The 15,415-nt window shown below is 48.6% G+C and overlaps 1 protein-coding gene across 3 annotated transcripts in view; it reads right to left on the bottom strand.

Annotated features, from left to right (window-relative positions):
• Positions 1–15,415, bottom strand: part of NRP2 (neuropilin 2) — an 88,543-nt gene that overhangs the window by 14,902 nt on the left and 58,226 nt on the right. For all 3 annotated transcript variants that reach the window (XM_021538879.2, XM_021538880.2, XM_021538881.2), the window contains exons 13-15: positions 10,190–10,452; positions 7,971–8,067; positions 5,524–5,544 (exon numbers count right to left, since the gene is read on the bottom strand). In XM_021538879.2, the coding sequence (XP_021394554.2) occupies positions 5,524–5,544; positions 7,971–8,067; positions 10,190–10,452 (381 nt within the window). The remainder of the gene's footprint in view (positions 1–5,523; positions 5,545–7,970; positions 8,068–10,189; positions 10,453–15,415) is intronic.

The raw sequence follows: 15,415 nt of genomic DNA, 5'->3' as shown, positions 1-15,415 counted from the left end.
GTTACCACAGGAGACTGGGAAAGAGATTACAGGGAGAAGCGTTTGTCATTTTTACTGAAAAAACAGAGAAGTTCTCTGTTGAAAGTGCTCTGCACACAGGTCTAGTCTCACTAGGTGCCCCATTCACAGACCTATACAGATTTCCTTAGTATTTATTGAAGTGAGAAGGGACAGTTATAATTATTTACAGGGCACAGACTGCAAAATTCAACCCGATATTCAGACAAGGAACCCATGCTCTCTGCAGCTTCAGCAAGCCAGGACTATGAATTCATGCTGACAAAGCAACACACCTCAGGAGGGCTGGAAAAGCACCTGGCCCCCTTGAACTCAGGGCCAGGCAGTGCCCAGACTCAGCCCAGCGATGGTCAGCCCTTCCTACTCTTGCAGCTGTGGCGTGTTGCGGGGCAGAGCTGCTGGGCTGCTGTCCCTGCCGGGTCACACGGGGACAGCCCCGCGCAGGCTCTGTGCCCACACCGCTCTGCGCTACTGCCCCGCACACGCTGCTCCCACCCCCCAGCAGCACTCGGGGGAGCTGCAAATAACCAGGGAGGGATGTATTTTTGCACCACGTTTATTTTCTGGTTACTTCAAGGTGGCTGCAGTTCCCACGGAAATTCTCAGGAGGGTTTGCTCTACTGCTGGACACATTGACTCCCCCTCCTGTGCTCACCCTCTCCTCCTGCCCCTGGCTGGCTAGTGGGGGGCAGCCCCCTGACTTGGTACAGCCTAGCAGAACTTTGGGGGCTCCTGAGTTTGATGTCAGCACGTTGTTCAGCTCTGTGCTAACTAAACCCCAGCTTGGTTTCCTGAGCAGGCTTGGAGGATGCCAAGGGGAAAATGCAAAACAGTGCAGGATGCATTCAGCTTTGCCAGCAGCAAGGGTATCTTGCAGCACAGCCTCTGCCCTCCCCTACAAACACTGCCTAACACCACGGTCACTGGCTGGAAATTTGGGATGGTGATGGCTTTGCTGCTAGTGGCACAGGAGATGAGGCAAAATGATGGTTCCTCTGCCACTCACAAGGCTTTTCTCCTGTCCCTATTCCCCAAAAACTGGGCACAGGGACTAAAACCAAGAATGAACAGTGCACCCAGATGAATAGCTACAACAACAACAACAATAACAACAACAAAAAACCACCCTCAAAAGCGAGAAAAAAAACACACAAGCAAGACTAAACCCTGCTTTTATAGAGCAGGAGGCTGGGAACCACCCACGTATTTGTCATTGTAGGCAAGAAAGTCGGGTGTCTCAGGAGAAGCCTAACTGCCACATATGCTGCTCTCAACCTGTCTCACCCCAGCTGCCCCTCACCATCAGGAGTGGGGGTGGCCCTGTCCCTCCTGTCCCCTAACAGTGCCTGCAGAAAGGGCATACAGGCTGGGCTGTGTGTTGAGGATAGCAAAGACAGGGAGCAGGCAGCCCTCTGACCTCTTTCCCTAACTCCACTGGCCATGCTGGTTTGGGGGAATGAAAACAGCACATCCCTGTGCCTCCCTGAGCAGCTGCTGCCCCTCAGCCGCCTGCATGGGGGTGGAAGTGTGGGATATCCCACGGGGGCTGCTGCCAGCTCCCTGTGAGGCTGAGCATGTTCAATGCTGCCTTGAGCCCCACTGATAACCCCCCACTGTCTCCCTCCACAGATGCAGCTGGCTGAGCTGGCCCAGACCCGAATGTGACCCAGCACCATCCCCACTGGATCAGCAACACCTCTCCTGTGCCTGACAGCATGGGGGTGCAGGGCTGACCCCAGGGATATTGTGGGGCTGCTTGCTGCTTGTGTTTATACTTGGTGACAGTCTCTGCTTACCTAGCACTTTGTTTCAGTGAGAGATTTACAAACAGCCTCTCACACCACTGATATGCAGCAGGTCCCATGCTGGAAGCTGGGATGGGGAGAGGGGCAGGTGTCAGGGGTGACAACAGCTCCTGAGTGTCAAGAGAGTGGGAGGAAGGCTTCCTCCTGGTGGCTGTACATTGCCCAGTGGAAGGCTGAGTGTACAAAGGGTGGATGAGGAGCACATGCCATAGTGCCCAGCCTGCAGCCCTTGCCCCTTCCCCGTGCATCTCTGCCTGCTGTCTGCCTGGGGATGGAGGGAAGCAGTATGATGTAGAGCAGATGATCCTGCTTGTGGGAAAGATCCCTTGGGGAACTCAAGCTTGCTGCAGCTTCAGGACAGCCCCTACTTGGCCCTGACCCACTTCAGATGTCTCAGCCAGGGCTTCTAGAATGAGGGGTGGTGCAAAGCCCTTCCTCAACCCCCATTTCCGCACCTCATGGTCCCGCTGAGGAGATAGCAGAAGTCTGGAAAGTTCATTTAGCAACTGAAGTCATTAAGGAATCACACTCAGTTGTCTCTAAGCTCTAATGAAGCCAATTCCCAACATTAATGATTGTTCTTCCTTACATTGCCAGACACTAAATATAGCTGCCCATCCACTCAGCACAGAGCTGATGTTATCAGCTCTGTTTTTACTGGAGCTGCTGCTCTCTGGAAGTTTTCTGTTATATCAGTGGAAAAGTTCACTGCTCAGGGAGATGGAAAAAAAAGATCCATCTTCTTAACTTAATAATTTTTCCACTCCCCTTTGCCTTCTGCCACACACACACTTGCCCTTCCTCATTTATTCACTAGTGCTCTCGTCTTAATAAAGAACTGCCTCCTGCTGTTGCTGTCAAGTTTGCGGCTGCTGTGTTTATGGCACAGCTTGGAACACCAGTCAGTGGAAACGTGATTTAATCCCTACAGGGTGGATATTTTATGTGTTGTGCTGCTAGTGCTCACACCTCCAACCTGACCAGGTATTGCCATTCTCTTTTCAATAGGGAAGACTCTATAGGGACTAGTTTTGGAGTTTTGCACTGAGAATCAAAACCAAAGAAGGAAAAGCAATAGTCATTTGGAAAAAAAAAAAAAGGAGAAAAATCCTTTCCAGAAAGCTGCCTGGAGGGCTGCCTGCCTTGCTCTGCCACTGCCATGTCACAGCTCATATTCCTTCCTGAAATCACTGACAATAACTGCTGTGGACAAGCAACACAGCTGGACTTTTCATAGATGACACAGTTGAAAGCAAGTATTACACTCATCTAATCTGAATGCCACAAAACCAGTGTCACTCTTAACCCATAACTGCTACCTGTCATTGCTCCAGGGAGATATCTCTATTTTGATTTCAGGATACTTGCAGGGAGAGAATCCACCAGTCCCAAAGACAAATTCTCCCCGTGGTCTTTCTCCATGCATTATTTTGAATATATCTGTAATTTCTAGCCTGGTATGTATCTAATTCCTTGCTTCCAGACACTTGTTGTACCCTTCCTTTAAGGGTGGAATGCATTAAGGCTCAAATGCAGTACAGTTGAAGCACACTTTCCTGGTCCTATAAGGTCCCGACCCACTAGGTTAAACATATTTTACCTACACAAATTCTCTTATTATTTGCTTTGTGATCCTGGAGTCTGTAAGGTGCTTATTTTCAGCTTTGCTCCCAAGCCAGGAGAGAAAGAATTTGCTATTATTTTTAATGGGATCTGACTTTTTCAGCTCATCATATATAATTGCAGGAGTGGGGGCTATAGAACATCTCAGTAATTAACACATAGTTTTTTCTCCAGCCAGGGACTTCTTTCCCTCATTTTACGCTCTCCTGTTGGGCATGCCTGCCTCTCCCTCATTTTAATTATCATGTAATTGCCTCTAGTCTTCATCTTCACTTCTTCATCTTTTCTCTCTGCACTTTGCTTTTTCCCAGGTCACTCCATCCCTCTGTGCAATCTATTCCTGCCTGTCATCCAGGGAAACCTTTACAACCTTTCGCTGCAATTGCAATTGCTCCCCTGTTATGACCAGTGCTAGGATGTCCTTGAGGGAACCAGGAATGGGCAGGAGCTGTTGGAACAAGCTGGCAAGTTCCAGTGGGAAGGGGAGGTGTGCCTGTAGTAGCATCTGCCTGTGGTGCTCAGGGATCTCACTGTTTCTCCCAAGCCAGTGTGCCCTGGGGAATACGATGGGGAAGTGGAGGCACTCAGGCAGCAGGGCAGGAGCAAAGGGGAAGACAAACAATATGAACTTGCAGGACTTTAGGATAAGACTGTAGAATAGAATGTGAGGACCCAAGAGAGCTTCAAACTGTAACAAGTCCCAAAAGACAAAGATGGTGTTTGCAAAATAGGTACCAGACCAGGCCTAGGAGAACACAGAGCAATGGTGGAAGTCATGAATGGTTGTGAGGCTTTAACTGCCACCTGAGAATATCACAGCAGCTTTTCAGTAACACCACAAGCCTGAATATCAGATAAATAAGCCTATAAACAAGCAGAACAGAATTCCTAGTTGTTACAGTATGGGTGTGACTGTAAAACATGGTGTTAGGCCTGCACTTGTCCCTCACGTTGGTAACACTCCACAGCCTGAACGCCCAGGGACAGAGCTGCGCATGGTTCGGTCTCAGCGCTGCCTTTGCCACCGTGGCCACAGCTCCCAGTGCACCCACGAGAGACAGCTCTGCCCACATGGAAATGCAGCTGCTTCTAGGGTACAGTCCAGCCAGTTCTTACAGTTCACCAGCACAGTACAGACATCATGTCCCACTGAGAGCAAAGGGCATGTTGATTGAATTGACAAAACAACTCTCAAAATTAAGGGGAGCTCCAAGTTTGCTCTTCATCACAACACAACCCCCAGACACATTCCTGAAGAGGCAGGCAGGAAAACAAAATCCAAATTTAAAAAACACGTAAACCCCTCAGAATAAACTGATGTCTTCAAAAGTAGATAATTTTTCCCACCACAGAGCAAGACAAACAGCAACCCCCCCCTGAAAAGAGAGAGGCAGTTCCTTGGAGTTCCTCACCTTTTCTCCTACCCTGCAGGTTTGATCAGAGAAGTGCTGGTTCTATTCTCCAGGCTAGTATTAAGCTGTTAAATGTACCATTTTCACCTTGTTCTCCTTTTATTCACTGTCACCTTCAGAGCTTCTCATGTCAGTTTGCTCTCTCACTTGTACCTCCTAACTCCTTTCCCCTTCCAAGCAGACTGGCCCCACCCTCCTTGCCAGCACTGAGCACTGCTGCTGCCACAGCATCTGTGAACTAAAGAACCACCTTCCCTCACAACAATGTGAATTACTGCCACCAGATTTCACTTTTAACTGGCTACTCTTTTTTTCCATTTAAGTCAGTTGAAAACTACTCTTTACTCCCCAGCCTTCCCATTTTAGGCTTAGCTGCTCTTCAGGAGCTAAGTGCTTCTCATGACAGCAGGTTTCCTAATGCTATTCAGTCCCAAGATGGGGGACTTGCCTGCTTGCCTGCTCCCTGTCACCTAGCACAAGTCAGAGGATGCCATCTCCTGCTGCTGTGGTGGGGGAGGTTTAGTACACACTTGCCATTTCAGTGCTCAGAACATTTGCTGTTTGTACAAGCACACACATTGCTTTCCTTCGACGTAAAAGCCCATGCCAGCAGAACAAAACCATTGAGAGAAATGCAGTTTTACCTGGAAAGTAGGAGTTCTCACCTGGGAAAGCTGTGATGGGTTCTGCAGAGGAAAAACAAAAGCTCGTATTAGAGAGGGGAGTACACACCCAGCCCCCAGTTCATGTCACCGTTGATCTGCAGTGGCCAAACGAAGCAGGCATGTGGCTGTGCCCCACAGGAGCCATTCCTGGGAACAGCACCAGGAGCCAGCCAACCTCAGCCAGGACCATGAGAAACCTGGCCCCAGCTGGGAGCCAAACAGACACAAAAAGCTTCGCTCAAAGCAGACTCAAACACACTTCAGAGAAAAATATGTCTGAGGTTGAGGGTCATTCGGATTCAGCCTGGCTGGCCTGAGTCATCCAAAGACAAAGCCTCACCTGGCCCAGTGATGAAATCCTGAAACCCCCTAAATTTCCAAAAGTGGTTTTGGTTTCTGGCTCAACTTCGGCACTGTTTCTCACACAGGAACTGTGTTAATTCTGGGCAGTGATGCCTTGCTCCTCTCTATCTCACAGTGACAAGAAACAGAGGCAAGTGATAGTTTTCCTTCTTTCAAGATCCTTTGAAGATGTAATCTATTACAAATTACTGGATCTGAAAAGCAATAATCGGTACTTACTACTGATTACTTTCTTGTAGAAGTAATAGACTTCTGATTATTTTTAGATTACTTCTGCATTATGCCTGTGAGTCACAGAAGCAGACTCTGGCTCTACTGAGTGCTATGAAATCATCACTCGGGTTCAAAATGCAAATGACACATTTGTCAAAGGAAGAAATTATTGTGACTTATTAGCATTCTTTCATGCTAAAAAGGAATCAGATTACTTCCAAGAATTATATTTGAAAAAACAGTAGCCTGTGCTGGAGTCAGCTATTCTCATGGCTCTGAAGGAAAGAGAGCAGCGTAGTATCACAACCATTTCATTATTATTTTGGTGAAACTGGAAATAACCCCTAAGTTATGTTAAAAGTTTGCAATGGGAACCCTTTGCTGGAAATGATCTGAAACAAACAATCCTTATGGGTTTTAAGATCCGCATTCAATTTCCTAGGCTAGGTAAAATAATTTTGTGTAGCAGTTAGGTGTGGTTTCTTGAACTGAAAATGCTCTAAACTTCGTAATTTATGAATGCTTTTGTTTTTGAAATATTAAGCTTTAGGTTCATGAGGCCCAAGATGCAGTAAGACTGGAGCTAGGTGAATTGCTGAGCTCCAAAGAAGTTAGATAGGAAATACTATTAGTGTTAATCATGGGTCTTGCTTCTCTTTAATGCTATAGAAGGCAAGAGATTAAAACACCACTGTCAAGCCTTAAATACTGTGAATTTGACATCTGAAGTATTAGCTTCTTTGACAGATGGGAGACCAGCAGAGTTCAAAGCATCAAAGAAACGGGGACTGACGGTGCTCCAGAGCCTCTCTGGGGCAGTCCTAGTTCTCTGTTTTATTATCAGTGCTGGCTTCTACACCATCTTCACCCTCACCTGTCTGCATAGGGAGGCAAGCAATGTATGCAGCTCTTCCCAAGCATGGTTTGTCTGGTGCTTCCTCCCCTGAGAAACACCCCTTTGGAGAGAGGGTTTGTCTGCTTGGGTTAGGAGGCACTGGGATCCTCCCTTGGTGGGGGTGAAGAGAGCAGCTTCACTGAATGGGGCCTTCCGAAGCCCAGAAGGGAGAGACGCTCTTCTCTGCTTTTTCCATTGGCTTCAGGATGGGCCAGATACTTCCTAGTGAAACATGCTTCTCCCAGGTCATGCAGAAGGAGCAGGACCTTGCTGCTCTGGGCAGCTCTCAGCAGAGATCCCACTAATTAAATACTTCTGGTCCCATGCTCAACTGGGATACCTCTAAATGCACAACCAAGCAAGACAGCAGTCAGAGCCATCAGTGTGATTGCATGGATATGCCAGCTAGAGGAAAACTGCAGGGCAATCACTCCGCCTGCAAACTGCTGAAACACTTTTTTGCTCCTTTCTTTTTTTCCCCCCAAGTCCTTTCTGTTTTTACCAGGCTTTTGGCCTGGTTTGGGAAATGGTGAATTCTAGGGCAAAAATTTCTTTTGTTATTCTGTTAAGATTGCTGTAAAACCTCTGTGCTGCTTTTTTTTTTCTTATTAGAGAAGACTCCTTTTGAACTCGTTGGCCCCTCTAAGTGACTGACAGCTGGCTTCTTTTGTTCAGCACTTTCCTTTTAAATTTGGTGTATGTCCTTATCACATAGAATAGTCCTCAGTAACCCTCAGCTGCTCTTTAAGCTTTGCGTGGCAGAGACATGTGCTTCCTTCTCCTCACACCAACGCGGGCAGAGCCCCTGTCCCCCAGAGGCTGAGTCGCCCTCATTTCTTTCTCGGGCAATCAAAGTCCCAGCTGAGATCCAGAAACTCCTGGTAACTCAGCCAGGGGAGGTGTGGCCCCTGCCAGCGTGCAAGCCAAGGCTGCCCAGCCCGAGCTGCCCTCTCTCTGTGCGGGATGCAGCACGTACCCATGCAGTTCTCCAGCGGGATCTCCGTGCCTAGCCGGATGTCATCCAGGGCCAGCTCTCCCGAGTGCCCACTGCGGATCAATCCCTCAAACACGATCTGCGGGAAATCAGGACAGAAATGTCAATGCTGAGTTGAGCACTTCCCAGCTTAGAACCACCTATGAAGAGTGGCTGCTGCTCCCAGAGGAAAGGGTGGGAAATTGCTCTGAGCTTTCCCTACAGACCCGTGGATCACCTGACACTAGTCCTGCTTTCTTGCCCTGCCTCTGCCAGCCCTTTCCTAGGGAAAGCTGCTGTGCGTGGACAGATTCAACAGAGAGATCTTTGCCTGGCCTGGCAGCTCTTGGCTTGCAATTCTTTCAGTTAAATGCCTCTCATAAGGAGTAAAGACTCAGTGAACCCCTTGCTAGCCCTTGCACAGATGGTGCAAGTGGCATAACTGAGTTACTGCAGCAGCAGCTTTGGCCCATGGTGTTAACTGAGCTATGATCACAAAAAGGAAGGGAAGGCTACAAAATGCACAGCTACATTAACTGTAAAGTGCTGTTCCCATCAACATTACATGAGAAGTATTGAAATGTCAGAGGAGAAGGGTCAGTTTATTCCAACTCAATCATAGGCAAAATATATTTACAAAAACAAGTAGAGTGGTTAGCTGTAAGAACTGCTGAGTAGAGACACGTGGAATATTTACATAATGACGCCATTATTCAGCATGCTGGTATATTGTTTAGCACACAAAGTAGTCAGCCAGTGCCCATCATTCTTATCTGTAGGCATATTGTGTTTTCTGGTATTTTATTAAAAAGCCAAACCCATACAAACGAACTAGTCAGGCAGCTCCAGTGCAAAGCTTTTGTTTTATATCCCCCTGCCAACTCTGAAGGCATTGGAATAGGCTGCCAAGCGAAGTGCTGGAATCACTGTCCCAAGAAGTGTCCAAAAGGCATGTGGATGTGGCACTTGTGGGTAGGGTTTAGTGCTGCACATGATGATGCTAGGTTAATGATTGGACTTGATCCTGGTAGCCTTTTCCAACCCTAGTGATACTACGATTCTAAGGGCCCAAATAATTTCCTAGGGCTATGTACTTCACAAGCCTTCTCTCCCCATATTAGGTGCCTCCTTTCACCTAAGGTGCCTGGGGATCCATGCCTGCCTGCAAGGACACCTCCCTGAAGGGCTGAGCATCTGATTGCACAGCAATGGAATGTCTGGGCTGTGGGTCCCAAGCTCGGGCCTTCAGCCCACGTAGGAGGCAGCAGTTTGGAGGGGTCAGTGGCCCGACAGCAGCAGATCCCTGGGTCAGGGTCAAGGCTGGGAGCTGGCTGGAGCAAGGCTCCCCACCAGGGTGGTCACTAAAGTGCTGCCTCAAGCCTGGAAGTCCATATTTCCTTCTGCCTTGGAGGGTGCTGGATGCTGTGCTGATGCTCATTAACAAGTGACACCAGTAGTGCTGTCTCCCTGGCAAATGGCACGCTGTCCGGAAGGGACAGCCATGCCAAAGACACTCCTGGAAGCAGCAGCCTCTCCATGGGGTGCAGGCACAGCTGTGCCAGAGGGGCTCAGGTGGCTGTGGCAAGGCAGCAAGCTCCATTTCTCCCTCCAGCTCATCCCTTCTCTTCCACTGATCTCTGAGAGTGGGACAGGGCCATGATCCCCCAGCCCTGCACCCAGCTCTCTGATCTAGGCTGAAGTATCAGAGAAGGGGATTCACCAACGAGCCTGCATTCCCTCTTCCTTCTCCTATGGCAACACTTGCACAGCTGAGGCTGGAGAATGGCTGTTTGCTGCCCATCCTTAAGAGCTGGCTGTGCTCCCTCCCAGCTTCCCACTTCTCCTGGCTGCTGGATTTGCTCCCTGGAGCTGCACATCTGCCTCTGGTCAGGCTATCTGATGACCTTCAGTTGGCAGGGAAAGAAATGCACAAAACAAAATTAAGGGGAAAAAAAAGAAGAAAAATGAAAAAGGGAGAATATTTGCAAAATGGGAGATCTGAGAAATATGAAAGGCAACAGGATGAACAAAGGCCCAAGTCTGTGCAGAAGACAGGCACTCTCAGAATAACAAACAGTGTAGCTTAGTTACTATGGTAACTTGAGAAACACAAAGAAAACAGCCACATTTCCCAATGATGAATGGGTCTGAGCTCTGAAACACTGAAATCAAGATGCTGGAGAAGTCTACCTGGTCCAGCACACCTTCTGCAAGCATCTTACCCGGTACTCCATGTCGTAGCTTGGCAAAATGATGCGGCCTTCCCTCCACTCCTCCCCTTGGTCCTCTGTGATGACCCACAGTGCCTTGTGCTCCTGGCTGGCTTCCCGCCAGACCCGCAGCATCACCCCATTGCTGCCCCATGCCTGGTACTGGAAAACCATGCAGACAGCACTCTGGGGCAAATAGATGGTGGGGCTGATGAGCCGGGCTCGCTGGCCTTCCCGCCTTCCACTGCTTTGCAGTTGCAGGTAGTTCTTGACATCTGTTCAGAGAGAAAAATACCATTCTATTATTTTCTGCAGCCCCTGGCAACAAGAGTCTCAGCCACTGCCAAGTGGCTTTGGCAGTGCTGCATGGCAGTGCAGCCCCATGCCTGCAAAAGTGGGGTCTCACACCAGCACCCTTTGTGTGCTCATCCAGCTGTGCCACTGCTGTAGCCTGTGCAGCCCAGGCAGGGCATCGAGTAGCACACTTCCCTCACCAGCCACCACCCTCTCTCTGGGTAGGAGACCAACAGCAGAAAGTAGTTAAGAAAAAGACTGACATAATTAGAAGAAGTTAAAAAGCTGGAGCAAGTTATTGTCAGAGGAAGTGATACCACGATAATTGCATTGGCAGGGAGTATGTGTGTTTATTCTACTGGGAGCTTCCTCAGTGAACAAGCCTGAGGTGGGTTTTTCTAAATGCCAGTGCTGAAAACTCATCTTGTTTTGAGGATACACACAACAAAATGAAACTCTGGCTCTCAGTTTTTCTGTAATGCAGCAAAACAGCCTCTAAAGCACAGCACAGAGGAAAGCCATGGGCCCAATGTGTGAAGCATGCATAGGTGACAACTGGGTGGTTGCAAACTTGATGGTAGCTGAAACACATACAGGAGAGGATTCACTTGCTCTAATATTACATTTAAATTGTGCCACATTTTTTGTCAGTCCTCAGGGAGGAGAGATTTGATACACTTGATATCCCAGGAGAAGTTCAAGGCTGAGGCTGGAACTGGAGATATTTGATCAGAATATCAATAGCAGCAAAAGTGTATGGATACAAATCCCGAGGCACACCTGACTTTATCTGGAATCAGTGGTTTCCAGCACTCTCTGATGAAAAGTCTCCTCAAGGAGTTTCTCATTTGCAGCTTGGATGTCTGAAGTCCCTTAGCAAAGACTGAAAGCCAAATGTGTAGCTGAAGTGATCTTTACCTGTCCCTCCATTGTGACCAATGTCAGGACAGAGTCCCTTGGGTCGCTCCAGCTGCAGAGCAAGGCCCAGACAGGCCAGCTACAAATATTGCTAGATTTTGCATTTTGCTCAAGAGGGATGTGCACACTTGCTCTTGCTACACAGTAGGAAAGTGCCACTGGTTTTTCATGCCAGCATGTGCCAGCCCAGGCACAAGAGGATTATCTCTGCCCCAGAACTACAGCGAAGGGTTTATTAGTTCCTTCCCACACATCTTAGCCTGCTGTGCCTGATGAGCCAAGCTCTGAGCAGCAGCTTGGCCCTGCCTGCCCTGCTCCCCCTGTGGCTCCAGAGCCCACAGCAGTAGCAAGAGCAGCATCTGTACTCAGAATGTTTGCAAAGTGCACTCAGAACACCTCCAAAACTTAAACCAGAGAGACCTGAACTTGGAATCCATGGAAAGATAGGTCCCAACAGAAAACAGCAGCCGACATCACTGCTGCTCAGCAGTCAGGTGACATCACAGCCCAAGGGAGATCTATCAACAGTGCTGGCCCTGCTGCAAGACTGTCAGTGCCAGAGAGAAGAAACCAACCACTGTGAGCTACACAGCCTTCTAAAATAAATTTAGGACAAGATAACAGGAATATTTGCCAGCATTCTTCTCCCAGTATGTGTGATCAAAGTACTTCTAAAGCATATCCACTCCTATGAACTTTCACTGATTTTGCTATGTGAAGGACAAATCTGTTCCCGACTGGCCATATAAAGAAACAGCAACACTTTAGCAAAATTTTCCAGCACCTATGAAATGTCCCTGGGACACTTGCCACTTTATGCTAACAAACAGCAGAAAAAAAAAGGATGAAAGTGTGTTTGCCCACTCCTGCTTGAGTGAATCACTTGAAAAAGTACCATGCCGTTTTCTAATGGAGGAGAGTTCTTGTGATTTACCTCAGAGTGGTAGTAGTGGAGGAGGAGATGTGGGAGATAAACAAGTGGGGGAATTAAAAAAAAGAACAAGCTGTACTCCATGCCTAAGCAGTGATAAGGCATAATAAGTCATCAAGGTCTCCTGAATTAAAATCCTCTTTTTATAATTCACTACAAGCCTCTTCAAGTAAAAAAGCAGCGACAAGAAAAGAACAGCAGCAACAAACAAGGGAGCAAATCAGACTGCAGTCATGCACTTATCTCACAGCTGAAATGGTCTCACAGGCAAATCTTAAATAAAAGCACTAACCAGGTTCAAGAATGATCAAATCCAAATCCAGTTCAGGACCAACCTTTGGTGCCAGTATCTAATCAGACTGACTAAGTGCAGGGTTTTGAAGCATCCTTGGATCTACCCATAGCCCACAGCTGACTAGAGGGGACTGACTATTCTAATTTTGCAGCTGGACACCTCCCATTATCCACACCCCAGAAGCCAGTGGTATCTAGTGTGGCTGCCTTGCCACTTCAGCAGAAGAGCCTGTGTTACATCCCCTGCCCCTTCACTTCTGCCCCTGAGTTACATCCCTCCTGCCAGGATTGACACTGACCTTCTGTTTGTTCCCTTTCCTATCAAACTGTGAAATCAAAGAAACTCCTAAACTGCAGCCAAAACTAATGCTCCCCTCAGCAACACAGGATCTTTCAGAGACTTGGGAACCCTCCATCTCCTGTGCTCCCTGCCCAATTCTTGCTAGGGCCCACAGAGCTCTCCAGGACCTACTGTCAGGCCCAAGGGCTGCAAGGAGGCTCAGTCCGTGGGTGGTGATTCCAGTTGCTCCCCTGCAAATAGCAGTGGGTTTGGGCACCGTGTACTCTTGCTCCTGGTACCAGTACCAGTGTCTGGGGTGGAAAGCTGAGTGCAGGCAGGCATGACTTTCTATGTCATTTGAAGATGAAATGGCTGGATCATCTAATGGCTAGTTGGACCTTTGGAAAAGCCCTACGAATTTGCTGAGACTGACTGAATAAGGGCACTGTGGAGTTAATTGTTGGAACAGCATGTGGAAGCCTGGTGGTTCCAGTAGTCACTCTGTTTGATACAGTAAATGGAAGCCTTTGGCACAGAAAGCATCTGAAAGGCTGATTTCCACTGTTAAAACACTTGAAGGGAGCTTTGCAATGATGAGCTGATCAATTCTTCCAGGATCAGAAATGCATTTTAATCTCTTTCCCAGAACTTTGCTTTGCAGTCTCTGTTCCTAACACGATAGCTACATCCTCCACAGAACTGGCACTGCTAGTTCAAAGCACCGGCTCAAAAAAAGCAGGAAAGCCCACTCAGGCATTTTACCTCTGTTTTGCAACTGCTGGTACGGAATAAATCTCATGGATGATTTATGGGATCATTTGGATGTAAGGGAGCCAGTAATGTGAACATGGAACCACCCCAGCCAGATGATGGCAGAGCCCCTCGTGTGTGCATGGCAGTGAGTCCTGGATAAATCACCAGCTGGGCTCTGCAAACCAACCATCTGGGCAACGTGGTTTTCTCTTGGCACACCTGCCCCTCCTGCTAGGAAACCATCTGAGATGACATTAGGGGCAATGGGGGATGAAGCCTCACAGTTTGGGTCAGGACTGCAAGCACAAGCCCCAGCAGCCCCCCCTCTGCAAGGTCAGCCAGCCTTGTGCTTGGGTCCTGCACCTCTCACTCCATCTCTCAAGGAAAGCACCTTCCCTCATGGATCCCAGCAGCACATCTGGAGGTGCTCCAGCAAAACATGTTGGGCAGCATGTACACAAGCAATTATTGAGATTTCAGATTCCCTCTGCATTTCCCCCTCACTGGATATTGCTGAGTTACAGCTGCTGCTCCTGTGGAGGAACCACAGGAATTGCCTTCACTTTGTCCCTCCAAAGGTCGCTGCACTCTCCTTTGTTGCATGGTGTGCTTTAGCTGGCAGCACTGCAGCTCAGTGGCAGCCACCTCTTGTCTGTCAAATCCCAGAGGTGACCACACTGCTGTGGGCACCGTCTGCTATTTGCACAGCCCCAAATGCCACCCCAACCACACCGTGTCATGGCCAAGGGGACATTGCAGTGAGGCATGACCCTGCTGTTCTTCTGGGGCATGTGAGGTGGAAGCTGCATCAGCTCTTGCCATTCCTGGGGAGCAGATCAGCTCAGCTCTGACTGCAGGGTGGTCTGGTAGCAAGGCAGCTGCATGAATATGCAGATTGAAATTAGATAGTTATCACATTTTAAAATTTTTTGGCAAATCATGCAAATTCACCTCAAAAGGCTGCCACTATAATTTCATGACAGGCCTCTCCTCAATGACAGACTTTCATTTAGGATGGGAAGTCAATCCTCCGTAAAACTAATATTTATATTAACTAGATCACCACATCTACTGGAAAATCCCCTCAATTTTGATTATGTATTAATTAGCCTGCCAGGTCCTTGCCATTTCAGCCTCTAAATCAGCCCGTCAAAAGCATAAAATCCCACACTTACCCAGAGCCAGGCTCTCAGCCTGCTCTGAGGAGCCTTTCTAATGGACCTGCCATTACATCCTCTCAATTAAGCCTTACACCCTCAACAGCACGGTGCACCTGTGAGTCCTACTACATTCCCCAGGGACTGCAGGGAAGGCACAGTGTCCCTGGCAAATCAAATGCCAATTAGAGCCTGACATTTATGCTATGTGAGCTGCCAGCCACCAAAATGTGTCTTTTGGCAGCCTGGTGGGCACCCTGCCTGCCCCTGCATGAAAGGTGTGCACAGCCCCACCAGCCCAGTGTCTGTGCCTGCACAGCTGCAGGCATGACCAGGCTGGTGCTGCACTGCACAGGCTGCATGCACTGGCTTTCCCCAGCCTGGGACTCACTGCTGTGAAGCCATGGGGTGGTCACACACTAAGCTTTGAGAGATGGTGTCTTGCTTTGCAGAGAGCATTCCAGCCTGCTTTTTTAAGTGGGAATGTCACTGGTGTTTGAGTCCAAAAAGCGAATGAGGCAAGCAGCTAGCCCCAGAGAAATGGTTTCTTCTCCTCTGCCTCCAGCCCATCCCAAACAAGCAGGAGCTTTGCTGGAACAGACCATGGCCAT

This window comes from Lonchura striata, chromosome 8 (genome assembly GCF_046129695.1).
Source record: "Lonchura striata isolate bLonStr1 chromosome 8, bLonStr1.mat, whole genome shotgun sequence".
Classification (NCBI taxonomy): domain Eukaryota; kingdom Metazoa; phylum Chordata; class Aves; order Passeriformes; family Estrildidae; genus Lonchura; species Lonchura striata.
Note: the sequence above shows the minus strand (reverse complement) of the source record. Positions and strands in the feature narration are given on the sequence as shown.